We start from the raw sequence: 27,591 nt of genomic DNA, 5'->3' as shown, positions 1-27,591 counted from the left end.
AAAATGTTTTGGCTAGGTGGCTATGGCTCTGCATGGGCAGCTTTAAGAAAGGCAATACTGGATATACTGTAAGATTATTATCTAATGTCCAAATATAATCACTTTGTAAAAATCTTCTCTTTTTATCTGAATTACGTCACCTGTTCTTTTTCCCAGAAAGTCAACAAAATTGTATCTGTTGAATTTTGCTCAGATCACTTCTTTGAACATATATTTAAAATATTGCATATTATAGTGTGTTTAACAAGGTAAACATTTAGCAGACAGTCATACTACTTGGCCATTTTCTGTCCTCTTTAATCAATTAATGTTTGGCTGTTGTAGTGACAGGAGAAGAAGTACACACTTGCAGCTGCTGTTGTGCATAGCAGATGACCAGTAGGGATGAGTTTTATGTTCGAGTCGAACATGAACTCGACTCGAACATTGGCTGTTCGCCCGTTCGCCGAACAGCAAACAATATGAAGCCGCGGAACACCCTTAAAAAGTCTATGGGAGAAATCAACAGTGCTAATTTTATTTTAAAGGTTAATATGCAAGTTATTGTCATAAAAAGTGTTTGGGGACCTGGGTCCTGCCCCAGAGGACATGTATCAATACAAAAAAAAAGTTTTTAATAAGATAAGATAAGATTTTAATAATGCTTAAAGTGAAACAATAAAAGTGAAATAATCCTTTACATTTTGTACCTAGGGGGGGGGGGGGTGTATAGTATGCCTGTGAAGTAGTGCTTGTTTCCCGTATTTGGAACTGTCCCTGCACAAAGTGTAATTTCTAAAGGAAAAAAAGTAATTTAAAACTGCTCGCGCCTATAATGAATTGTCGGGTCTCGGCAATACAGATAAAAGTTATTGAAAAAAAAACAGCATGGGTTCCCCCTTAGTCCATTACCAGGCCTTTTGCATCTGGTATGAATATTATGGGGAACCCCAAACCCAATTTTGTTTTAAATGCGTGGGGGGGGGGGGTTCCCCCCAAATTCCATATAAGGCCCTTCAGGTCTGGTATGGATATTAATGGGAACCCTTCAGGTCTGGTATGAATTTTAAGGGGAACCCTGCACCAAAATAAAAAAAATGGTGTGGGGTTCCCCCAAAAATCCATACCAGACCCTTATCCAAGCACGCAACCTGGCAGGCCACAGGAAAAGAGGGGGGACGAGAGAGCGCCTCCCCTCCTGAACCGTACCAGGCCACATGCCCTCAATATGGGAAGGATGTCCCCATGTTGATGGGGACAAGGGCCTCATCCCCACAACCCTTGCCCGGTGGTTGTGGGGGTCTGCAGGCGGGGGGCTTATCGGAATCTGGAAGCCCCCTTTAACTCTAGATCCCGCCCCCCCTATGTGAATTGGTAACGAGGTACAGAGGAAAAAAAACAAAGGCACGATCCGCCTCCATGGGAGGTTCCTGTTAAATGACACTACACCCACTGTGACAGCTCCTAAATAGCTGATGGCGTGGGCAACCGTCACATGCGCTTTGACCCGCCCCCTCTAACACCACAGGGGTTTCCCGTTGCATCAGAGGGGGCGGGGTAACCTGTATACTCACAGTGTGGCCCGTGACATTTCCCCATGCCGTCAGACATCATTGGGTGTTACGATTTTTTTTACTTTTTTTTTCTCAATATCGTCCCGTCGCCCCCGAGAATGGATTACATCGCTGGAATTATTTGTATTCTTTTTTTTTTAATAAAGGACTTGTTCCAAGCTGTCTCCTGTGTTTTTAAACATTTTGGACAATTTTTTTGAGAAATGGAAGGGGTACGATGTACCCCGTTACCAATTTACATGGGGGGGCGGGATCTGGGGGTCCCCTTGGTTAAAGGGGGCTTCCAGATTCTGATAAGCCCCCCGCCCGCAGACCCCCACAACCACTGGGCAACTACAGGATGCTCTCTATGTTGCAGATAGAGAAAAGAGCTGTGTGTTAGTGGGCATCCTGACTCTCCCGTAGTCCAAGGGAGGGGGCGAGCAAGACACTCCACACCAGGGTGAAAGCCTTGCATTACTGTGTGGAGTTACAGACTGAAGAACAGGAAGTGAGGATTTCTCTGAAGAAATAAGGACATTTAAAAGCAAAATCGAAGGATGAGGTAAGTGAATGAGGACTGCACTAAGGTAAAGGAAGCTATTAGGATTTTTTTTTTTTTTTTACCTTTACAACCCCTTTAAGTAAACATTGATACAATTATTAAAAAATATTCAATATGGAATTAAAGTTATTTTTAAAGTTGTGGCAGATCACTGAAGTGTGTGTGTGTGGGGGGGTTGGGGAAGGTGCATGCTTACCCAGCCTTCTACTAAAATAAACCTGATACTTTGCTGACATTGAGCAAAGTACAGGGCCGCTTTAAAGTGAATATACCCTCCAATCAGGGGCGTTGCTAGGTGGCAAAAAGACCAGGGGCTTCAGCACGAAGCCGGCACCGGGGAGGGGGGGGAGGGGTGCAACCTTCCTGACACACATACCCTGACCTGCGCGCACGCGCGTGCGTGTGTGTCAGTACACACACAGACATGTAAGTCAGTGTGTATGTATGTCAGTTACACATTCCATGAGATTAGCATGTAAGGAAGCTCTTAGGCACACTAGCATGTCTTTCAAAGTTGTTTCTAACACCTGACCTACATACACCACTGACCAGACCTACTGACACTGACCTGTCCTACATACACTGACCTGTCCTGTCCTACATACACTGACCTGTCCTGTCCTACATACACTGACCTGTCCTGTCCTAACCTACATACACTGACCTGTCCTGTCCTAACCTACATACACTGACCTGTCCTGTCCTAACCTACATACACTGACCTGACCTGTCCTACATACACTGACCTGACCTGTCCTACATACACTGACCTGACCTGTCCTACATACACTGACCTGACCAACATACACTAACACTGACCTGACCTGCTCTACATACACTAACACTGACCTGCTCTACATACACTAACACTGACCTGCTCTACATACACTAACACTGACTTGGTAGGCATACACAATCACTGACCTACTTCAGCCGTGGGTGGTGTGCAGCGCCGGCATGCCCAATGTGCCTGTCATAGATGTTGCCAGCCAGGGAGGCTTAGGAGCTGAGGAGAGCCACCGAGCAGTGAGCGGGGATGCGGCGGTAGTGCGCCCAGTGTCCCTGCATACATATGCAGCCAGTCAGCCAGAGGAGGCTCAGGACAGGAGCCGAGTCGTGCCATGGAGAGCCGCCGAGCAGCGAGCAGGGATGCGGCGGGCTGGCACGCCCAGTGTCCCCGCATACATATGCAGCCAGTCAGCCAGCCAGCCAGAGGAGGCTCAGGACAGGAGCCGAGTCGTGCCGTGGAGAGCCGCCGAATCAAGCAGAAGGCGGGGATGTCGCATGGTGCGCCGGGCAGGATTTGTAATTACTGCCTTCTGAGCTTGCGGCGCCTATGATGGACATCACACGTCCCGCGGTCCCGGATTGGACGAGTGAAACGTCCATCGTAGGCACTGCAGGCTCCAGAAGGCGGGACCTGCTGTGTCACTCGGCGGAGCTCGGCAAAAGAATGGTCCCTGCTCGGAGGGACTCGGAGCTAATAATTGAACACTACATGCCCGAGACTTGGGGCTTTTCGGCGGCCCATTCGGGCTCCAGCCTCCCTAGCCCACCCCTAACGACGCCCCTGCCTCCAATCTTAATATCTTGAACTTAAAGTGCTGCTTAAGAGTCTTTACTTTCTTAACTAAGTTGTGGCCCTTGTGATAAGCCCTATGTATATGCTGGTCCTGTGTCTAGCAAGGGTCCATTCCTAATCAATAAAGTCACTCTTACTCTTACAAGATCAGCTTCAAGACAGTGGGAGCGATTAATGTTAGGGAAAATGGAGAAAGTCAAGACTGCAGCATCAAATGGAACAAAGGAGTCAATAGCAGCCACAGCTACTTATAGGCAGAGCCTTTTATTTCAGATTTTCAGAATAGATGAAAGGTTTGTTATAAGCAAACAATGGAAACAAAATCTGCTTTTACACTAGTATTTTGGTAGTACTTTTGCATTGGAAGGCGAGCCCTGGGAAACTGAGCTAAATAAGCATATTAGATGTGAAAGCAGAAAATAATGACCTTGATGAAATATAAGCTTCGTTTAAAGTGAGTCAGAGAGACTCTCTTTCTTTCTTTCATAGACAATATGCTTCATTCAGTTGAAATGCTACATGGAACAACAAGCTAAACTTTATACAGTAAAACTTGAATTGCGCGCATAATTCATTCCGGAAACATGCTTGTAATCCAAAGCACTCGTTTATCAAATAAGAAATAATGGAAACTCAGATGATTCGTTCACAACCATTTATTCATAAGTCCTTCAGTCTTTAGTCCATGTAAAAAGATTATAGCATCGTGACCAGGTTGTGTAACCATAAAATGTCCATCCACAAATTGCAGCCTCCACAAAAGGATTAGAAACTAATTTCAAAAGGAGCTACAGAGTATAAAAGAGAAGAGAGGCGCCTCTAAGTGTAGCAATATGGTTACATTTAATGAAGGAACAACATTTAGCAACTCACATGGTTGATGATTAAAAGAGGCACATCTAAGTATGCAGGCATCCTGGTAAAGCAGTCCACATAGACCGTCCTCCGCACCGCCGGCTCTCACCACTGTCAGTCTGCAATTGTGACAGGGAAGACTACCCTGCAGTAGAGTGATCTGAAAGCGAGGCTTGAAACACTCACAGAGCGTAGCGTGGAAGGAACGACGTTGATAGCAGTGAGGAGGATGGTCTATGTGGACAGCTTTACCCCAGATGCCTGCATACTTAGATGTGCCTGTTTTAATCATCAACCATATTGCTACACTTAGAGGTGCCTCTATTCTCTTTAATACTCAGTTGTGACATGACGCTACTTGTATATCAGGACATTGCTTTTTTATCAAGTCAAAATTTATAAAAAAAATATATATTCTTGTCTTGCAAGATACTTTTAAATCAAGTTACTCTCAATCCAAGGTTTTTCTGTATTGTGCATTACTCTCTTTTGATTCCAAAGCATTTCACGCCTATAGAATAGCTTATGAACCTTATTTCACTTGCATGAAAATATTCAATTTGTATTCTGATTGTGATTCTTATGGGAAATATGTATTCACAGTTTGAGTGCAAGCCTGTACCACTGGGGTCTACACACTGTATAACAAATTACTTATCATGTGGGAAAAAAAATTCTTTATATGATCAAAGCTCCAACTTGCATTGGTCTTGGCTTGCAGCAGTTATATTTTTATTATATGTACCTTTGATTATGCACATCTAGTTGGCAACAAGACAAACATGCTGCAGAGATCCTAAAATTCCCACCTGACACTAACAGCATCTTGAATTAATTACAGCATAATCATAGAAAAATTACATAGTATGATGGAAAATATTTGGTAAATACTGTGCTACCATTTTAAATATAGCAATTACTATACGATTATGCTACAGGAAAATTCGTATGCACAAATCAGTAGTAATATTCAGTTAAGTGATAAAAAATATTGCCACACATTTCTATTCATGACAGTTATTTACCTTTCATTAGTAGACAACAGTTTAAAAACTGACCAAGGTTATAATTTCCTCTGTTATTAAAATTCCATTAATGAAGTGCTCCTTTTACTCTGTATGAAAATATACAAAACGATGTTCAATATACTTTGATTTATTATTAGCAGCCTTCCTTTCTTATTTATATTTTTAATTTCCCTTGTGCATCAAATGCAATGGCAAATTTGGTTAAAGGATATTTATAACCGTACACAAAAATGGCATATATTGCAGCTTACCATTACTTGTGTATTACTTGTGATGTGGTGGCTGCCCTAGTTTTCTTTATTCAGACAAGATTTTTTTTAGCAAGTACAGAAAGCACCTGATGATCTTGCCAGAAAATCAGTGTCCTTGTAACTTCCTGTGAGTTGAACAGTAATAACAAACAACATTTTCTTCCTCCAAGCGATCTTCTATACACTATACACATCTATATACTAACCCTCCCCCCTATGTAATGGAGATAAAGAGAGGAAGATGTATTTTTAGTCCAAATCAGGAGTGACAACCATAGCTTCCACGAAAGATACAGTGGCGTGTGAAAGTTTGAGCACCTTACGACATGTCTGTTATGCCCAGGTGCCCAGGATTACTAGGTAGAAATACAAATACAAAGCTGAAAAGACAAAAAAACACAGCCATCACGTCAAACACGAGTTGGCTGCAATACAGAGAGAATGCTGAGTTGCAACCAAAGAACACCATACCTACTGTGAAGCATGGGGGTGGCAACAGCATGCTTTGCGGCTGTTTCTCTGCAAAGGGAACAGGACGACTGATCCCTGTACATGAAAGAATGTGGCCATGTATCATCAGATTTTGAGTGCAAACCTCCTCCCATCAGCAAGGGCATTGAAGATGAAAGCGTGGCTTCGTAAGAAGCATTTCAAGGTCCTGGAGTGGCCTAGCCAGTCTCCAGATCTCAACCCCATAGAAAACCGTTGGAGGAAGTTGAAAGTCTGTGTTGCCCAGCGACAGCCTCAAAACATCACTGCTCTAGAGGAGATCTGCATGGAGGAATGGGCCAACATACTAGTAACAGTGTGCGAAAACCTTGTGAAGACTAAGGCCTCGTACACACGGACGGACTGTCCGATGAAAACGGTCCGCCGGACCGTTTTCATCGGACAGTCCGCTGCCGGATTTCTGTCTGATGGTTGTACACACCATCAAACAGAAATCCGCGAGGACACGATACGCGGTGACGTGCGCGGCCCTGGAAGGTCAATGCTTCCACGCATGCGTCAAATCACTTTGACGCATGCGAGGGGTTTCGGCCGAGCGGACATGTCCGGTGAGTCTGTACAGACGACCGAACATGTCCGACGGACAGGCTTCCAGCGGACATGTTTCTTAGCATGCTAAGAAACATTTGTCCGCTGGAAACCTGTCCGATCCGCCGGACAATTGTCCGGTCGGCCGTACACACGACCGAACATCTGCGGACCAGTTTCAGCGGACATGTTCAGTCGTGTGTACGGGGCCTTACAGAAAACGTTTGACCTCTGTCATTGCCAACAAAGTATATATAGCAAAATATTGAGATGAACTTTTGATATTGACCAAATACTTATTTTCCACCATAGTTTGCAAATAAATTATTTCCAAATCAGACAATGTGATTGTCTGGATTTGTTTCCACATTTTGTCTCTCATAGTTGAGGTATACCTATGATGACAATTATAGGCCTCTCTCATCTTGTTAAGTGGGAGAACTTGCACAATTGGTGGCTGACTAAATACTTTTTTTGCCCCACTGTACAATTTTCTTGAATTTAGGTAACATTTAAATTACAGTTTCTTTGTCAGAAAATCAGTACATTGACAGACACCTAGAGGAACATGGAGATCCACCTCCCTGCCTGCATGTTTAGATAGGACTTGCAGAGTTTCAGCTTTCAGAGGTTCAAAGGCAAACAGCTTCAGATGTGCTTTACCCTTAAAAAAAATAAAAATACTCTGCAAATCCAATAAAAATGAAAAGCCACACTTATTCAATGAATGTGAATAATCCAATCCAATATCTATGAATCAAAATGCTAACGATCAAAACATATAAAACACAGTAAGTGAATACATGTGAAAAAATCTAATAACACAAGTGAATGTAAAAGGAGTGTTAATAAAAGAGTAAACATCTCTGAAAGATAAATTAAACAGTGTAACAAAGTTCTGCAATGAGAAAGTTCCAGCAGAATGGGATGTTCCAGGTCTTCACCACCACCAAGAGAAAATGGAGATCTCTGTGTGGCAATCATTCAAAGAAGTGGGAGTCTCCTGTGGCATCAATGGCACACATGCCAGCAGATATTGCCCTCTGCTGGGTCTAAGGATGGATCCTGGCTCAGGAATACACGGGCAGTCAGAGGGCATCCTTCTCGGTAACCAGCTACCATCCACCTCCCTTCCTTGAGATCCCAATCTTCCAAGTAGCACAGAGAGTATGAAGGAATAAAGGCTCCAATAGTGCGTTATCATTAAAACGTATTTTATTTCTTAAAATCCTAGGCTGGATGTGCATACATCATAAAACACATTTGCCGGTAATCTTCCCATAAGATTATACAGTATGTGTATTCAATGTACAGAGGCAAAAAAATGTATGTGAACCCCTTGGAATTAACTAGTTTTCTCCAGAAATTTCCCATAAAATGTGATCTGATCCTTATCTAAGTCACAACAATAGGCAAACACAAGGGGCCAGATTCAGAAACAAATACGTTACGCTGCGGCGGCGTAACGTATCCCATTTATGTTACACCGCCGCAAGTTTACAGCGTAAGTGCCTGATTCACAAAGCACTTACCTGTAAACTTGCGGCGGCGTAACGTAAATCTGCTCGGCGCAAGCCCGCCTAATTCAAATGGGGCTGGCACCATTTAAATTAGGCGCGTTCCCGCGCCGAACGTACTGCGCATGCTCCGTCCGTAAAATTACCCGACGTGCATTGCGCTAAATGACGTCGCAAGGACGTCATTGGTTTCGACGTTAACGTAAATGGCGTCCAGCGCCATTCACGGATGACTTACGCAAACGACGTGAAATTTTAAATTTCGACGCGGGAACGACGGCCATACTTAACATTGCTTAGGCCACCTAGAGGGCATGCTTAGTTTTACGCAACGCATCTCTACGGAAACTACGTAAATTTAGATCGACGGGCAAAACGGACGTTCGTGAATCGCCGGAACTAGTCATTTGCTTATTCTACGCCGACTGCAGTGGAATCACCACCTAGCGGCCGGCCTAGAATTGCAGCCTAAGATCCGACGGTGTAACACAGTTACAAATGATGTTAAAAATCTCCGGAGTCTTCAGGAGGGGTTTTCTCAGCTGAGCACATCCTCCTGCAAGCTTGCCTGAGCTAAGGGCAGATGGATTTCAGACAGTAAATGCCACATAAATCATATACCCTGTGCAAGATGACCATGGGCAGAAATGCTAGGGGGTGTTTTTCAAAGTAATTTCTCAGCAAAATAAAGCATTGAGACATGGATGGATGACTGAGTTTGTTAAGAATACAAACAATTAATAAAATAGCATTTTTGCTTTGTGATGCTTAGATGCAGTGTAGTTCCACTTTAACTGCCCTAATACTGCACCATTGTAAAATAATAGGCAGGTTATTGGATGCAGTTGTCTATAGTGTTGTTTATGGTTGTGATTGAGCTATCATAGTGAGGTCAGATCACAGATAGCATTACATGTGCCAATCAAAGTGTCTCAAGCACATGTGTAAACAAAGTAGTATTGAACAGCCAGCCCTCCCTTCTACCCCCAGATCAAATCACAAAAGAGAACTGTGTTGCTGATTGTGTCAGTGATACACAGTATTATAAGAAGGCCAGTATGGTGGCCTGAGTTTATGGGAGGAGCCCAGAGGGTATTTAAGCAGCCCACTCACACATGCTCTTTGTCGGTTCAGTGTGCAGTACTACACGTCACTGGGCCGACTCTTCCCAGCTCACCTCATGTCCGTGAGTCTGCGCATTCAATCGCATTCGACATCGCAAGCGCTTTGCGGCTTCTCCCTTCATGGTCTTCGCCGGCGGTTCCCGCTTACTGTCGCAGGTAGGATTCAAACCTTTTCGTATCTTGTGCAATCTTACAATTCGTCATGCTTCCTATCCTGCATCCCTTTTGGGAAAAAATCTGCCTGAGTTACTTTTGCTTATGTTCCAACATCATTCGGTTTAGGCATAATACATTTGCAACTTCCTTCTGCCAAACATACGATTCATTTGTAAATCCATTTGGAGATTGACATGTGTTTGTATGGGTTCTTTGGCAGATTGAGGTGGTAATTGGACTCACATGGTGCCTTCTCTGCACTTGATTAGCCTGGGGGGATGGGTGGTTGGTAGGTGTTCGGTTTCAAAGCAAGGGGTAGCATACACTCTACAACCAATTTGTATCAGATTCGTTCAATACTCCTTACTATCAATTCGTATCGGATTCATTTCATGCATTTTACAACCATTTTGTATCAGATACATTGCATACTTTCTACCGTTGTCATTCATTGTTTCCCCCATGTCGTGTGTTTTAGTTCCCGAACGAATTGCTTGTACACGGCTCTTCTCTCTCATTTATTTACCAAAGTTATTGCCTGTGTGTCATGCATGGCGCCACACTCTTGGGATGTGTTGCACATCCACTCCAGTCCAAAGCAAACCCAGTCGCACTTTACTGTCCCAGGTAGGATTCGTTAGCTTGTTTTTCATGTCAAATTTGTGGCCACTCATGGTGTCACCTGTACCATATGTTTGGTTCCCGCAGTGGAGCTTACAAAGCATTGATACGCACTTCTCGTGTTCTATTTTCTACACCAAACCTCGTTGTTTTGCCCCATGCACGGCATCACGCTACACGTTCCCGACATGTTTCACTCCAGCCACAGTCCGCCGCAAACTCACTCGCATGGCCCACTGTCGCAAGTAAGATTTGTTATTACATTCTTTATGTTCTATCAATTTGCTACCATTCGTTGTCTCCCATATCGTTCATTAGTGGCCCCTATGGAACCTACGATTCAAACAGGCGTTGTCCTTCTACCTTATACTGCTTGCTTAAGGTACAAACAAACCAGGTGTTTCTATCCTTTCTCAGTAACCCAATTCTTATTGATTGAGACCTTGCAACCATGCAAATCATCTCAGCAGTCTGATACCCTTGCTGAGACCCTTGCAACACATGACCCTTACAAAATGCAAAAAAAAAAAAAAAAAACGCAAAAAGGAAAAAAATATATAAAACGCAAAAAAAAAAAAAAAAAAAAAAAAAATATTGCCACCACGTAATCTCAGCCCAGCAACCTGACACCTGTTGAGACCGTTGCAACGATGCAAAATTCGTCTCCACAGCCTGACACCCTTGTTAAGACCCTTGCAAACGCAATACCATCTTAGCAGCCCCACACTCATCGAGACTCTTGCAACCACACAGTAAATCGTCTCAGCAGCCTGACACCCTTGTTAAGACCCTTGCAACACATGACCCTTACAAAACAAAAAAAAAAAAACGAAAAAAAAAAAAAAAAATGCAAAAAAAACGAAAAAAAAAAAAACGCAAAAAGAAATATAAAAGTGCAGAAAAAAAAAAAATGCCACCACACAATCTCAGCCCCGCAACCTGACACCTGTTGAGACCGTTGCAACGACGCAAAATTCGTCTTCGCAGCCTGACACCCTTGTTGAGACCCTTGCAAACGCAATACCGTCTCAGCAGCCCCACACTCATGGAGACTCTTGCAAGCACAGAAAATTGTCTCAGCAGCCTGACACCCTTGCAAACGCAATACCGTCTCAGCAGCCCCACACTCATGGAGACTCTTGCAAGCACGCAAAATTCGTCTCCGCAGCCTGACACCCTTGTTGAGACCCTTGCAAACGCAATACCGTGTCAGCAGCCCCACACTCATGGAGACTCTTGCAAGCACGCAAAATTGTCTCAGCAGCCTGACACCCTTGTTAAGACCCTTGCAACACATGACCCTTACAAAACGCAAAAAAAAAAAAAAAAATATGCAGAAAAAAAAAAAAAGCAGAAAAAAATAAATTGTCACCACACAATCTCGGCCCAGCAACCTGACACCTGTTGAGACCACTGCAACCATGCAAAATCGTCTCAGCAGCCTCACACCATTGTTGAGATCCTTGCAAACACAATACCGTCTCAGCAGCCCTACACTCATCAAGACTCTTGCAACCACACAATACCATCTCAGTAGCCTCACACCATTGTTGAGACCCATGCAAACGCAATACCATCTCAGCAGCCCTACACTCATCAAGTCCCTTGCAACCACGCAATACCATCTCAGCAGCCTCACACCATTGTTGAGACCCTCGCAAACGCAATACCGTCTCAGCAGCCCCACACTCAACAAGGCCCTTGCAACCACGGAATACCGTCTCAGCAGCCTCACACCATAGTTCAGACCCTTGCAAAAACAATACCGTCTCAGCAGCCCCACACTCATCAAGACTCTTGCAACCACGCAATAACGTCTCAGCAGCCTCACACCATTGTTGAGTCCCTTGCAAACACAATACCGTCTCAGCAGCGCCACACTCATCGAGACCCTTGCAACCACGCAATACTGTCTTGAGCAACCTCCCACTCGTCAAAGACCTTTGTGACCATACAGTCTCGCCCCAGCAACCTGGCATTCATTGAGACCCTTGCAGCCAGACAAATCATCTTTGGCCTCTGCTGTTGGTAAAAAAATAAATAAAAATGGGTTCAGACGGATGTTCAGAGGCATTCGAAACGCATTCTAAACGCCAATGCCTGTAACAGCTTGTAAACACTGCCAGATGCGATAACTCATGTTTACCAGCGTTTCATTCACAGTCGTTTTCATAAAAAAAAAAAAATAAAGGGGAATATTGTCTCAGCAACTTGACACTCATTTGAGACCCTTGCTAAATGTAATATCATCTCAGCTACCTCACACCCTTCTAGACCTTTGCAACCACACAATCTCATCTCAGCAACCTGACACCCGTTCAGACCTTTGCAGCCATACAAAGTCATCTTAGCAACCTGACACTCATTTGAGACCATTGCAAATGCAATATCGTCTCAGCAACCTGACACCCATTTAGACCCTTGCAGCCATACAAAGTTGTCTCAGCGGCCGACACTCATTTGAGACCATTGCAAAACGCAACATCGTCTCAGCAACCCCTCACTTGTTGAGACCTGTGCAACCACACCATGCCATCTCAAAACAAACCTCATTATCATCGAGACCTTTGCAACCACGCAATATCGTCTCAGCAAACCAGACAGACCCTTGCAACCACCAATACCATCAAACCTTCATACTCAAGGCCCCTGCCACCACACAATATCGTCCCAGCAACCTGACACTCACTGACACCCTTGCAACCGCACAATATTGTCTGCAGTAGTATAAAACACTTAGCGGCACGCACCTACGTGCAAACCCGAATACAAACTAAACTTGCAAACACACCTCAGTGACAAACAATCAGCCACACAAACACACAGTGGCACCCAGTTGGCCATTCATCTTCAGTGGCACGCGGGCCACTCATCTTTTCTCAGTTTTTTCCCTGCGGTTAGTTCAGGTTTTCATCCAGCACCAGCAAGTGCACGTTGGCCTGCGAGTGCACGTTGGCCTGCAAGTGCATGTATATCGTCTTGTTGAGCACCTGTGTATTGTCTTGATTTTCTCACACCAATGCAAGATCCAGTCCAAGTTCTCAAACTAGACCAAGCATCAGTAGCAGACTTAGCTATGTGGGACAACTTCCCCACCTGATAGAACATCATTTCAATCTTCATCCCGGCAGTGTCAGCCGAGCCACCAAAGGCTTTTGCAGCCATTTTTAGGCCGCCACTGGTTCTCCAAAACTCGGCCCCCAGAAATTCTCTTAAATTTTTGCTTCACCCAGTCTTCATCACGCCTCGTGCTGCACCCCATCGTGGCAGCTGCCCAGGTCTGGGACCACACTTGAACAGGACAGACACTGTTCTTCACCACAGACAATCAGGCCACAGCCGACATCATCAATTAAGATAGATCTAAGTCACTCCCCATCACTTCCTGCGCAGGCTCGCGCAGCTGTCACTCCGTCACCAGTTAATATCTTATGTAGACCTTTTCCAGGCAAATGCAAAAAGCAGCTGATGCGCTTTCCTATTCCAACCTTGGAATGGATGTTTTTTCCAGCAAGAGCCTGGAGCCGACCCAACAACTATCCCTGTCCCACCATGGACATTGCTGACGATGGACTGAAGTCGCATCTCGCCAACGCAATCCAACTTATTAACCACTCCTTGGCACGCAACACACTGAAGGACTATCGCACTGCTTGGAACACTAATCGCAAATTTTTGGCCCCTTGCCCCGGAGCAGCAATAGGCAACGTTGGACACATCCTAGCCTTCATATCGTATTGCCACATGCAGCTGACCATTTCTCAATACTATCACGCCATATCTAGATGGCATCCAGCATTTCCTGTCCCTGCAGGACCCCAGTAAACCGTCAGTATTCTCGAGCCCATGCAGTCAAGTCCCTCCTACAGGGCATACAGAAGCACCAACCTGTAGTCAGTGGCAAGCGCCTACCTTTCAAGAGTCCCCTCTTTAGGGACATGTCTAAAATCCTTACTCGTTCCCTGTTTAGGGCTTTGCCCAGTCTAGTCACCCAACAGCCATCTACCAGGCCTTCTAGGGTTCCCTACAACCTAGTGAATTTAGTCAGCGGCTCCGGCAGTCACACACTGCTCCGACGCCACCTGACTCGCTTTCGAACCACTACACTCTCACAGTCTGCAAACGCAACAAACAGGCCCCTGGGGTTGACATCAACCTGTTTCAGACTGACAACGCCTGACGCCCAGTGACGGTGCTCGACCCACTACTGCTCCATCTACCCAGCCAATCTGATGGTAGCTCGTTGCTACCCTTTCTAAACCAGCTCCCTGAGTGTCAGCCAGTGTGTCAAGCATGTCAGAATCCTCCTAAGTAACTTGGGCTTCAAACCCCAGTCAGTTCTCTGGACATTCTTTCCGAATTGGAGCAGCCTCAGTTGCCTCCCAACAGGGAGTACCAGACTACGTAATCAAAATACCAGGCTAATGGAAGTCTCCTTGTTTTGCCACATACATCCCAAATCCTCATGAAGGAATGGCACAAGCCTTTACCAAGCTGACTCAATAAATACAAGAAATCAATATAAACTATTTCCCTATCTGAGTCTTTTGCCCCCTTTTCTTGGCATACTGACCAGACCACCAAGGCACACTTCAGGTCTATTTATGTTGTAAGTCTTGTCGCGTGTTTATGTGATCCACATCTCTCTCGGTCCGAGGGTAACGACCATAAATAAGAAGGCCAGTATGGTGGCCTGAGTTTATGGGAGGAGCCCAGAGGGTATTTAAGCAGCCCACTCACACATGCTCTTTGTCGGTTCAGTGTGCAGTACTACACGTCACTGGGCCGACTCTTCCCAGCTCACCTCATGTCCGTGAGTCTGCGAATTCAATCGCATTCGAGACCCTCCCGCCCTTCCCTTTTTCAGGGCACTTCTCAGCATGTCCTTCTTCAATTAACTACCCATTACTTACCTTGGGTATGCCCCCTTTTCTTGGCATACTGACCAGACCACCAAGGCACACTTCAGGTCTATTTATGTTGTAAGTCTTGTCGCGTGTTTATGTGATCCACATCTCTCTCGGTCCGAGGGTAACGACCATAAACTGTATTATCCACCAGATGCCAGATTTACCTTCTGCCTGCCTGCCCAGACCTTACCAGAAAGATGGGCAGTTGTTATTATCACTGTGCCTTCCCTGATCAGTCATTGTATGCCCTGTGTGACAATCTGCTTTGTGTGACAATCATTTAGTCACGCAGTGTTACCTGTGTGACAGTCTGTCCTGTGTGTACAGGCTGCCATTTTGCTAAAGAAATGTAGCAGATTATTTTATTTTTTTATGTAAATGTATGAAGAAACACTATGGGCTAGATTCACAGAACACTTACGCTGGCGTATCTACAGATACGCAGCGTAAGTGAACAAATGCGCCGTCGTATCTATGCGCCCTATTCTCTTAACTAGATACGCCTAAATTTGGCCTCCATCCGACCGACGTAAGTCTTCTACGCCGTCGGATCTTGGGCGCATATTTACTCTGGCCGCAAGGGGCGCTTCCATTGATTTACGCGCCGAATATGTAAATGACCTAGATACGCCTATTCACGAACGTACTTGCGCCCGTCGCTGTAATCTACGCCGTTTACGTAAGTCATACGTCCATCGTAAAGTTATCCCTGCTATAGGTGGCGCTACCCATGCAACGGTATGGACGTCGGAACAGCCGTCTAATTTTACGTTGTTTACGTAAGTCGTACGTGAATGGGGCTGTGCGTAGGTGACGTTCACGTCGTTCGCATTGAGCCGTCGTATATTAAGAAGTATATGCGGCGTGATTCTGAGCATGCGCGCAAATGCGCTGTTCGATCGGCCCTTCATTTACATGGGGTCACGGTTAATTTAAATGTAGCACGCCCGCTACCTGCCTACTTTGAATTAGGCGGGCTTACGCCGACCATATTACGCTACGCCGTCGCAACGTACGGGGCGAGTGCTTTGTGAATACTGCTCTGGGCTCTCTGTGCGCCGTCGGCGTAGCGTATATTCGATACGCTACGCCGGCAAAACTATGCGCCGAGGTACATGAATCTAGCCCTATGCATTTAATATGTTTTATAATTAAAAGTATGTTTCGATCAATACAAGATGCAATTTCATTGGTTTCTATAGTTTACTGCACTTAAAGTGGATGTAAACCCGAAATGTTTTATTAATTTTTTTGATGTCACAATGTAGAGTATAAGATTTCCTATCATCTGTGCCCAGTCTCACCACACGGAGCCAGCTCTGAGCAATCCTCTTATTGTTCAGTAAAATAAAACGGACTTACAGAGAAAAACCTTGGTCTGTTCCACCCTCTTGCTGTGAGTGACAGGTTATTTACATATCTCATGCACTAGCCTGGAGACAGGCATTATTTTTCAATTCCCACCCCCACTCCTTTTCTGAAGTCATGTGGTTACTTTTCTGGATTTTGACTGGATGTTAGTGATCATAGCAGAATTTAGTGTAAGGAATACATAGGAAAAAATGCATGTTGACAAGAGGAGTGTAGAGGAGGGCGGGGAGTCTACTGACATCACGACTCCACCCATCGAGCTCCAGACAACAGATCCACCCACAGAATCTGCAGTTTTTCAGTTCTTATAACAGACAGAGGGGGAGACATTTGACAGGTAAAGGATACATGCAGGAGGCATCTATATTCTTATAGATCAGCACTATGGCAGTAGTTTAGAAAGGATGAGAGTGGGTTTACATCCACTTTAAGGAAAACAATCTTTATTGATCAAGGCTATTTGTATTTGCTGTAAATTGCAGTATGCCTTTCTCTCACATAATATAGAAACTAAGCTGGTGATTAATCTTTTAAAAACATATACTGTATATATGGCTGGGTTCACATTAGTACGATGTCAGATTCGCTCTGCATGGCTGTGCAGATCACATGTCTGTATGATGCGAATTCACCAATACAAACTGTATGGCTGAAATTGCATTGCATTTGCACCAAAATGGTGCAGGACCTTTTTTTTTGGTCCACACCGTGAACACCCATGCAATACGATCCTGTACCATTTAATAGTTCACACTGCGATCTGTGAACCGATTTGGGGGTGTCAATAATTTACATTGACACCCGCAGAGGTTTTGCAGATGTCAGTGTGTACCGCCTGCGATTTAGGTGTGATGCGGGAACCTGCACAGGAATCGCAGGGTTTGCCGCATCCCACTAGTGTGAACCGAGCCTTAATGCCTAAATGGTTCTAGCGTTGCTTTCTCAATTCTGTAGACTGTTTTTACATGTATCATAAACCTTATATGTGGACTAAACTAATATAAAACTCTATACTATACTCTGGGGCATTTTCTGAAAACAGTGGGTATGCATGCAAAATCATAAATTGGATACTGTTGCCCCAAATAAAAAGGCCTTGTTTAAAGGAGCATTGTTAATTGCAGAATAATTTGGTTCAGAATACAGAACATAAAGTCTAATACATAGAATGAAGGGATGAAGATGCCAAAGTGTGCCACTTCCATTAGACATTAGGGCACCTATAAGGACTGCAGGTGGGCTTGGAGTTGGAGTTACAGTTGCGTGCAAAGATATCCACTTCCTGACAGATGCTGACTGCTGACCTGCACACAACAAGAGTATAGAAGATGCCTCTCAGGCCTCGTACACATGACCGAGAAACTCGACAGAATCCATCAAGAAACTTGGTGGGAGAGCTTTTTTGCCAAGAAAAACGGTCGTGTGTACGTTTTTCATTGAGGAAACTGTTGAGGAACTCGACAAGGAAAAAAGAGAACAAGTTCTCTTTTTCCTCGACGGGAGTCTCAATTTCCTCATCGTGTTCCTCGTCGGGCTGGTTTTCTACGAGAAACTCGAGCGTGTGTATGCGAAGAAACCCGCGCATGCTCAGAATAAAGTATGAGACGGGAGTAAAAGTAGCATTTGTAATGGAGATAACACATTTTTTACACTGTAACAGACTGAAAAGTGCAAATCGTCTCCGACCAAACTTTTACTTAACACGCAGTAACATGAGATTAGCAAAAGCAGCCCCAAGGGTTGTGCCAGTGGAATCGAACTTCCCCTGCCGTTGTATGTGTTCTACGTCACCGCGTTTGAGAACGAGGAGATTTTGTCTTGACCGTGTGTACGCAAAGCAAGCTTGTCGAGTTCCTCGACAAGCCTAACAAGGAACTCGTCGAGGAAAACGATGTCTCTTTTCCGACGAGTTCCTCGGTCGTGTGTACGAGGCCTCACTGTCCCTTGCACCTCTATTAACCATTGCCTGGACACTAGTAGATGACACAATGTGAAACTACAACCAGTCTCTGTTGCTGTGCAGCTCATTTCTCATTTGAAAAGTTTTTTATTTTTTATTCTCTCTCCCTCTCTGTTGATTTTTCACCTAGTGTAGCTCCTCCAGCACCAGATTACATTGACCTGCGCTGTTCAATGAGAGCAATATATCTGTTGTCAGGTGAAACTGTAATAGCCAAGCCACTGCTAACAAAGCAAACAGAATATTGGCATGCATTAAAAAAGGGATTAACTCCAGTTATAAAGCAATAATTCTCCCGCTCTACAAGACTCTGGTCTGGCTGTACCTAGAGTATGCTGTCCAGTTCTGGGCACCAGTCCTCAGGAAGGATGTTCTGGAAATGGAGGGAGTACAGAGAAGGGCAACAAAGCTAACAAAGGGTCTGGAGGATATTAGTTATGAGGAAAGGTTGAGAGCACCGAATTTAATCTCTCTGGAGAAGAGACATTTGAGAGGATATATGATTTTAATTTACAAATACCATACTGGTGACCCCACAATAGGGATAAAACTTTTTCACGGAATGGAGTTTAACAAGACACGTGGCTACTCACTAAAATTATAAGAAAAGAGGTATAACCTTCAACTACGTAGAGGGTTCTTTACTGTAAGAGCGACAAGGATGTGAAATTCCCTTCCACAGGCTGTGGTCTCAGCAGAGAGCATTGATGGTTTCAAAAAACTATTAGATATGCACCTGAATGACCACAACATACAGGGATATACAATGCAATACTGACATATAATCACACACATAGGTTGGACTTGATGGACTTTTTCAAACTCACCTACTGTGTAACTCTGTAACCCCAGTCAGTTAGTACTCTGCTCACATGTTTACGGAACAGACATTGGGCACTACCTGGTGCATGTGCAGACTGGCAGATAACATTTTATAAATGCAGTTGGTAAGCTTGCCAATCCCAACACAGTCACCGCTTTCAGCTACACATACGGCTTCCATTGCACTTGCTGCTGACGTGGGTGATTAGGGTTTCGTCAGGAACCTGCCAGCAGTGTTATTTTAGCACCCTTTCCCTTTTCTGGCACACACAGTCGGGGCCGGATTAACAATGGGGCTGATGGAGCTGCAGCTCCAGGCCCCTTTCTCAAGATAGGCCCATTTGCCCAAAAAAAAAAACAAAAAAAAAAAATTTTTTTTTTTTAAGATTTTTTTTTTTTTTAAGATCGAATTTGGGGGGTTGTAGCTCGATGACCAGAGGTCACAGAAACCCCACATTTGGGGGTAGGCATGGGAAGAGCTACCCCACAACTGGTTAACATATGGGACGGCTATCATTTATGGTTCCGGAGATACGGGCCTGCTTGCACAGCCTGTCAGAAGCTACATTCAGAGCGGCCAATATAAATACAAGCTGACACACTACAGCAGACTGATAGGATCACAGTGCTTATAATAATTATTTGTATATTACTCATGGTAATTAACCCCTTGCCACCCAGGCCAATTCTGACACTTCTCTACCACATGTAAAAATCATCATTTGTTTTTTGCTAGAAAATTACTCTATGGTGCTCTTTGCACTTTTTATGTTGCACGGTATAGAGCTGCACGATTCTGGCTAAAATGAGAATTGCAATTTTTTTGCTTAGAAGATAGATCACGATTCTCTCACGATTGTTGCGGCGTAACATCATCTTTCACATTAAAACAAAAAAAAATGGGCTAACTTCACTGTTTTGTTTTTATGGTTTTTATTATTCATTGAAGTGGGAAAATGCAGTGTGACATAAAATATTGCAGCGATAGCCATTGTATTCCCTAGAGTCTCTGCTAAAATATATATAATGTTTGGCAGTTCCAAGTAATTTTCTAGCAAATAATATTGCTTTCTAACTTAAGAAACAAGTGTTGGACTTTAAGTGGTTAAATTTAGTTACAATGTTAGTTAGTTACAATGTTTCATTTTGTTTACAAACTTCGCAGACTGCCCAGATTTGTTCTTTACACACAGAAGTGTATCCCTTTGATCTAAGAAGGAAGTGTCAGGCCTCGTACACACGACAGAGTTTCTCGGCAGAATTCGGCGAGAAACTCGGTCAGAGCCGGATTCTGCCGAGAAACTCTGTCGTGTGTACACTTTCGGCCCGATGGAGCCGCCGAGGAACTCGTCGAGAAAATAGAGAACATGTTCTCTATTTTCTCGTTGTTCTATGGGAGCTCTCGGCCCGCCGAGCTCCTCGGCGGCTTCAGGGCTGAACTGGCCGAGGAACTCGATGTGTTTGGCACGTCGAGTTCCTCGGCCGTGTGTACGAGGCCTCAGTTACAATGTTTCCTGTTAAAAACTTGTCAGACTGCCCAGATATTTTCTTTTGACAGCTGAAAGTCTCTCCACTTGTTATATGAAAGAATCAGCAAACTCTGCATTGAAGATCGTCAGGGGGGTTGAATCGAGATCACAATTTTTTTAACAATTAATTGTGCAGCTCTAGCACGGTATTTGCGCAGCAATTTTTCAAACATGTTTTTTTGTAAAAAAATGTTTCATTCATTAAAAAAACAGTTAGTTAGTTAAGTTAGCACAATTTTTTTTGGTATCCTAAGCGATGCTTTACATTTTTTTAGGTTACATGTTTAGAGTTACAGAGGAGGTCTAGTACTAGAATTATTGTTCTCGCTCTAACGATCGTGGCGTATGTAACCTGTGTGTATCTGGCTCTGATACTACCAGTGCCTAACCAGCCACTGACTAGTATCTCTCCCCAGCCTGTCCCCACACACCCTCTCACCTGCTGACCTGTGGATGGGGGAATCACTCCTGCAGTGTTATTGTGTTCTGCCAGTGCGTACAATGATCAGTGTTGCTAACTTTAGCTAGCAGCACTGATTGTTTTAAGAAAAAAAAAAACAGGCTGGTTGTACTCAAGTTGATTAATAGATTGACTTGTGTAAAACCAGCTAGCCTCTGCATAATTGGCGTAATTTCAATCCATGTATGACCCGCTTAACCACTACTCGGTCCCTAAATATCCTTCCACTCCTGTACATAGTGCTCACTGTCATACTCTCCACACTCCTCTCCTGTACATAGTGCCCACTGTCATACTCTCCACACTTCTCTCCTATACATAGTACCCACTGTCATACCCTACACACTCCTCTCCTGTACATAGTGCCCACTGTCATACCCTCCACACTCCTCTCCTATACATAGCGCCCACTGTCATACCCTTCACACTCCTCTCCTGTACATAGTGCCTGCTGTCATACACTTCTCTCCTGTACTTAGTGCCCACTGTCGCACCCTCCACACTCCTCTCCTGTACATACTGCTCACTGTCATACCCTCCACACTCCTCTCCTATACATAGTGCCCACTGTCATACCCTCCACACTCCTCTCCTATACATAGTGTTCACTGTCATACCCTCCACACTCCTCTCCTATACATAGAGCCCACTATCATACCGTCTACATTCCTCTCCTGTACATACTGCCCACTGTCATACCCTCCACACTCCTCTCCTGTACATACTGCCCCATCATACCCTCCACACTTCTCTCTGGTACGTACTACCCTCTGTCATACCCCCTCACTCTTCCTGTACATACTGCCCATTGTCATACCCTTCACACTCCTCTCCTGTACATAGTGCTTTTTTCCGTACCCTTTGTACTCCTCTCCTGTACATAGTGCCCACTGTTAGACCCTCCACATTCCTCTCCCTCACCTGCACATACTTCCCACTTATATACAGTCCATACTCCTCCCCTATTTCGCTTACCCACAAAAACAGTTCTTTAAAATTATACTGAATATCCTCAATGTTACCAGCTCTAGAATGGACACACTTTTGTTAGTTCAACTAAAGGAAATATCAGTTCTCATATTTGTTCTGCCCCATTATTAGTAATCATTTAATTTTGTGATTACTACTATGATGTATAGAGGAACATCGGGGATCTCAGCTACTCTAAATATAGCACTTATATAAAAAAGTGGCCCTGAAAATATTTTTTAAATGTTGGCAACTGTGCACTTAGGCACTACCCAAGGGCCACGTCCACCGGGTCAGTAGGGGGCCCCATGAGAGGCTCCTGGGATCCTGTGATAATAAAGCGGTAGTAAACTTTCCTGACATTACTACTTTTTAGAGGCCCTGGGGTAGGTTATGCCACAATGTACAAGTATGCACAGCATATTAGCACATTAGTGTACACTTCAATTTTCAGACTGAGCTCTCCAGTGCTGCGCTGTGATGAATCAGGCGGGGCCTGGACACTTCCATCTTCACCCGGTCTTCCTTCTGGGTTCTGTGCCTTTGGTCACTTGCCTTGGCTGGGCTGCGTTCATGTCATTCCCACGCATTTATTTATTATTTACTACACCCCATTCACACCTCCGCGACAAAACGCCCGACACCGGCCGCTCGTGCCGCTGGAGGGGAGAATTCCCATTGCTGTCTATGAGATGGTTCACATCTCATAGACGCCGTACACCTGCGGCATGAAAAAAAGTCCCGGACCCTTTTTTTCAGGCGGCATTGGTGTTCGGCCATACAAAGCAATAGGAAGGATTTGTAAAAAAAAGTTACACTATTCGCAGCAAAATACGCCGCGTACGCGGCGTTACTTGTCGCGGAGGTGTGAATGCAGCCTAAAAGGCCCCACCAAAATCCTCAGCACCAGGCCAATGATGTTCTTAATCTGGCACTGCACACAGTCACAGGATAAATGTTCTTTATACTGCTGCAGGTGCAAGTGATAGGCATGGCTGCAGCACAGACACAGAATACTATAATAAGTGTTTAATCCCCACACTTGTTGTTGTTCAGTGTGTGTGAGAACACAGTGAGGCCCCAACCCCCTTAAGGCCTGTGTGTCTGGCACACGCTGAAACCATGAAGAGTAAACCACTGACTATGCTTTAGCAGTTATCATGTAATTCATTTATTTTTAGGCTTATGATGAAGAGATGTACGGCAGCAAATATCAGTGGATCATTCCTGGCTGGTATCAAGCACTATGGTGGCAACAGGCCAATTCTTCCACCTGTTTGAGTAAAAACCTGCTTACTGCAATGGAAGGATACATTGGAGTGGATTTTGAACCTCTTAGCACAAAGCAAATCAAAACAATATCAGGACGGGTAAGAAAATTACGCAGTTTCAATTGAGATTTTTTTTAATGTTATGGATTGAATAGATGAACCTAAATTGAGAGCAGATGAGGACACATAATGGCAAGAATAAACATTTTAATTTTAAATGTGAATCTAATAAATACCATAGCTACAACATAATATTAATTATGGTAGTTGTCATAGCATCAGAAAATGTACAAGCTGTAACGATATATAATAATTAAATTGGCTTTATTCTAACAGTGATAACATGTAAATGTATTATGAATGTGCAGCTCAATATTTCAAATTTCAGTTAACTGTTTGGTTTTCCACTACTAGATGGCAAAATAGACAGGAGAGATATTGGCAACTGAATTATAACCAATTTAGAGGAAAATTTAAATTTGGTCCCGTTCCTTTTTGCATCATTACATATTGGTTCCCTAATGTAAATCTCAGAGACTAATAGGGAGGTTCTGGCAGCAGAAAGGTGTGGGACTTCAGGTTTTACAGAAAACGTTGAATGTTATGTTTAAGTGATATTAAAAATGCAAACTTTTGGGATAACTTAAAGCCCTATGCCTTGTACACACGACCGGTTTTCACGATGAGAAAACTGCCATTTTTAAATTGGTCGTGAAAAGCGGTCGTGTGTATGCTCCCTAAGGCCGCGTACACGTGGTCGAACATGTCCGCTGAAACTGGTCCGCGGACCAGTTTCCGTGGACATGTCCGACCGTGTGTACGGCCTAGCGGACAGGTTTGCAGCGGACAAAAGTTTCTTAGCAAGCTAAGAAACTTGTCCGCTGGAAACATGTCCGTCGGACATGTCCGATGGTTAGTACACATAATCGGACATGTCCGCTGGTTATGACGTGTAACCAGCGTCCCGAAATCCCACGCATGCGTCAAATTGATTTGACGCATGCGTTGAAGCAATGCACTTCCGTGTTTGAGAACGTTGGTGTCTTCTACGTCACTGCTTTCTCTGTTCGCGGGGATTTTGGTCTGATGGTGTGCACACACATCAGACCAAAAGCTCCCAGGAGACCATTTTCATCGGACATGTCTCCTCGTGTGTACGGGGCCTAGCAGTTTTCTCTACGAAAAAATGGCTGCAAAAAATTTAAACCAGCTCTTTTTTCTTTTTTCTCGTTGTGTTTCCCGTCAGTTTTTTTCTCGTCGCAAAAACGGTTGTGTGTATACTTTTCCGAGGGGAAAAAAAATGCGCATGCTCAGAATCAAGTATGCAGCCCAAAGGGTGGTGCCATTTAAAAGAAACTTCCCCTTTATAGTCCCGTCGTACGTGTTGTACGTCACCGTGCTTTGGTCGGACGTTTTTTTGCTTTTGGGCAATGCAAGTCAGGCTGGAGAGGAATCACGTTGGGAAAAACTTTTATTTTTTTCCTGCTGAGAAAAATGGTTGTGTGTACGAGGCACTGGAATCGTTTGAAGCCTGAAGAAGGGTCATCGTGGAAATTTGCATTTTTAATAACTTATTTACTAAAGAGTATCACTGAAACCTCAAACTTTGTGTTGCTCAATGGCTAACATAATGCAATACTGTCACGGTCTGGAGTCAGGCTTGGAGATCAGTGGCTGTAGCAGTTTCACGAGTAGTCAGCTGGCTTAATACAAAAACAGATCCTCTAGTGGATAATACAAGCTCAGCAGAAGTGTGGGGTCTAAATACTGGCCTGTCTTTACCAGAGCTCCTGATGTTGGAGATTGGATTTAGCTGTGTACTAATTCCAGGTTGTGGCCATCAGAATCGCCCCAGCAGGAGGAGAGCAAGTAGGGGATGAAGTAGATAAGGTACAAGCAGAAGCGTAGTCAATGAACAAGCTATGGGTTAGTAACGAGTAGTAGCTTAGCTGGATCAGACGGAAGTGCATAATCAAGCCAAAGTCGATAACGAATGGTAGTGATAAGGACAGCTGCAAGTACACAAAGGAGCAAGATATTGGCTGGGGAGATCACAATAAACTGGCAAACATGAAGTGCATAGACATGGCATAAATCAGGAAGATTATTGGAGGAACATTGAGTTCAAAGGTTCACTAGAAATAAGATACAAGACAAAGTTGTCCAAGGGGTCAGGCAGAGAGTTGCCCAGTATCTTAGTTGGCACAGTGAGAAGCTCTACAGCCAGACACTGCAGAGATCCCAGGTTCAGATTCAGATCCTGACAAATACTGTACTACTAAAACTGTGAGGTATATATAAATATACAGTAGCTCAGTTGCTTATGTTTTCATATACAAACCAATTTGACACTGAAAGTAACCTCTACTTATGTGTTATTTTCCCATGCACTTAATTTAGGTTTCTCAGTATTGTGAAAGACTTTTTTCTTAAATCTAGTGACAGACTGCATCATATACAGTGGCAAGAAAAACGCATGTGAACCCCTTAGAGAAGTATGGGAACCGAATGATAATACATGGTTTTCTGCAGTAATTTGCCATAAAATATGATCTGGTCTTCATATAAGTCACAACAGTAGACAAATACAATGCTGTGTATTTACTAAAACTTGAGAGCGCATAATCTGGTGCAGCTGTGCATGGTAGCCAAACAACTTCTAACTTCAGCTTGTTCAATTAAGCTTTGACAATAAGAGCCGGTTCACACACGGGCGACTCGTCAGGCGACTCAGCCGCCTGACAAGTCGCGGTCCACAGTAGTCAATGGAACCGTTCTAATAGGAGCGACGCAAGTCGCTCCGACTTAGAAAAAGGTTCCTGTACAACTTTGGGGGCGATTCGGTGCGACTTGCATTGACTTCAATACAGAAGTCATTTTGCAAGTTGCCTCTCAAGACGCCTTGAGATCGCCTTGCCGAGTCGCCCCCAGTCGTGCCGCCTGTGTGTGAACCGGCTCTAACACTTGGAAGCTGATGGTTACTATGAGGAGCTGCACCAGATTTTGCACTCTCAAGTGAATAACCCCCAATGTGCTAAAGCTCATAACACTTAAACGATTGTAATTTCTCACATCTTTATTGATTACGCTGATACTTCACCATTGGGATGTTGATTTGATATTGGTAAGCTGTGCCCTTTTTGTGTCATACAAAAGTACTTTTGTGCTTCCTTAACAATTCAGCATTTGTTTTATTAGTGCACAGAACATTTTCCCAGTAGCGTTGCATTTTGCCAAGGTGCTCTTTGGCAAACTTCTGACAAGCAGCAAGGTTGTTTTTTTTTTGGAGAGCATCAGCTTCCTTCATGATGTTCTGTTTCAGACATCCTACCTGTTCAAAGACTTATGTATGGTAGACACTGAACAGGGATGTTTGACAGTTCCAGTGATGTCTTCAAGCCTTTACCTGTAATGCCTCGTACACACAACCGGTTTTCCCAACAAGAAAACTGAATTTTTTTAGATTGGTTGGGAAAACCGGTCGTGTCTATGCTCCATAGCAGTTTTCCCGACGAGAAAAAATATTTGAACCTGCTCTATTTTTTCCCATCGTGTTTACCGTCAGTCTTTTTATCGTTGCAAAAACGGCTCGTGTGTATGCTTTTCCGAGGGGAAAAAAACAGTGCATGATTAGAATCAAGTATGAGAAGGTAACGCTTGTTCTGGTAAAACTAGCACTCGTAATGGAGATAGCACATCCATCACACTGTAACTGACTGAAAAGCACAAGGCTGAAAAGCGCAAATCGTCTCTTGCCAAACTTTTACCAACACGAGGATCAGCAAAAGCAGCCCAAAGGGTGGCGCTATTTGAATGGAACATCCCCTTTATAGTGCCATCGTACGTGTTGGATGCCACCGCGATTTGGTCGAGCGTTTTTCTGACTGAACCTGTGTATGCAATGCAGGCTTGAGAGGAATCACGTTGGGAAATACGTTGGGTTTTGGCATGTCAGGAAAACCGGTCGTGTGTACAGGGCATTACTTGTGGGTTCTTCTTTACCTCATTGTGCTGTGCCTAGGGAGTCATC

General features: G+C 44.2%; 1 protein-coding gene across 1 annotated transcript in view; it reads left to right on the top strand.

Annotated features, from left to right (window-relative positions):
• GABBR2 (gamma-aminobutyric acid type B receptor subunit 2) overlaps positions 1-27,591 on the top strand; it is a 792,922-nt gene that overhangs the window by 391,846 nt on the left and 373,485 nt on the right. Inside the window, exon 6 of the mRNA XM_040353518.1 lies at positions 23,472-23,660. Within this exon, the coding sequence (XP_040209452.1) occupies positions 23,472-23,660 (189 nt within the window). The remainder of the gene's footprint in view (positions 1-23,471; positions 23,661-27,591) is intronic.

Source organism: Rana temporaria, chromosome 5, assembly GCF_905171775.1.
Source record: "Rana temporaria chromosome 5, aRanTem1.1, whole genome shotgun sequence".
Taxonomy (NCBI): Eukaryota; Metazoa; Chordata; class Amphibia; order Anura; family Ranidae; genus Rana; species Rana temporaria.
This window is presented reverse-complemented; position numbering and strand designations above follow the sequence as displayed.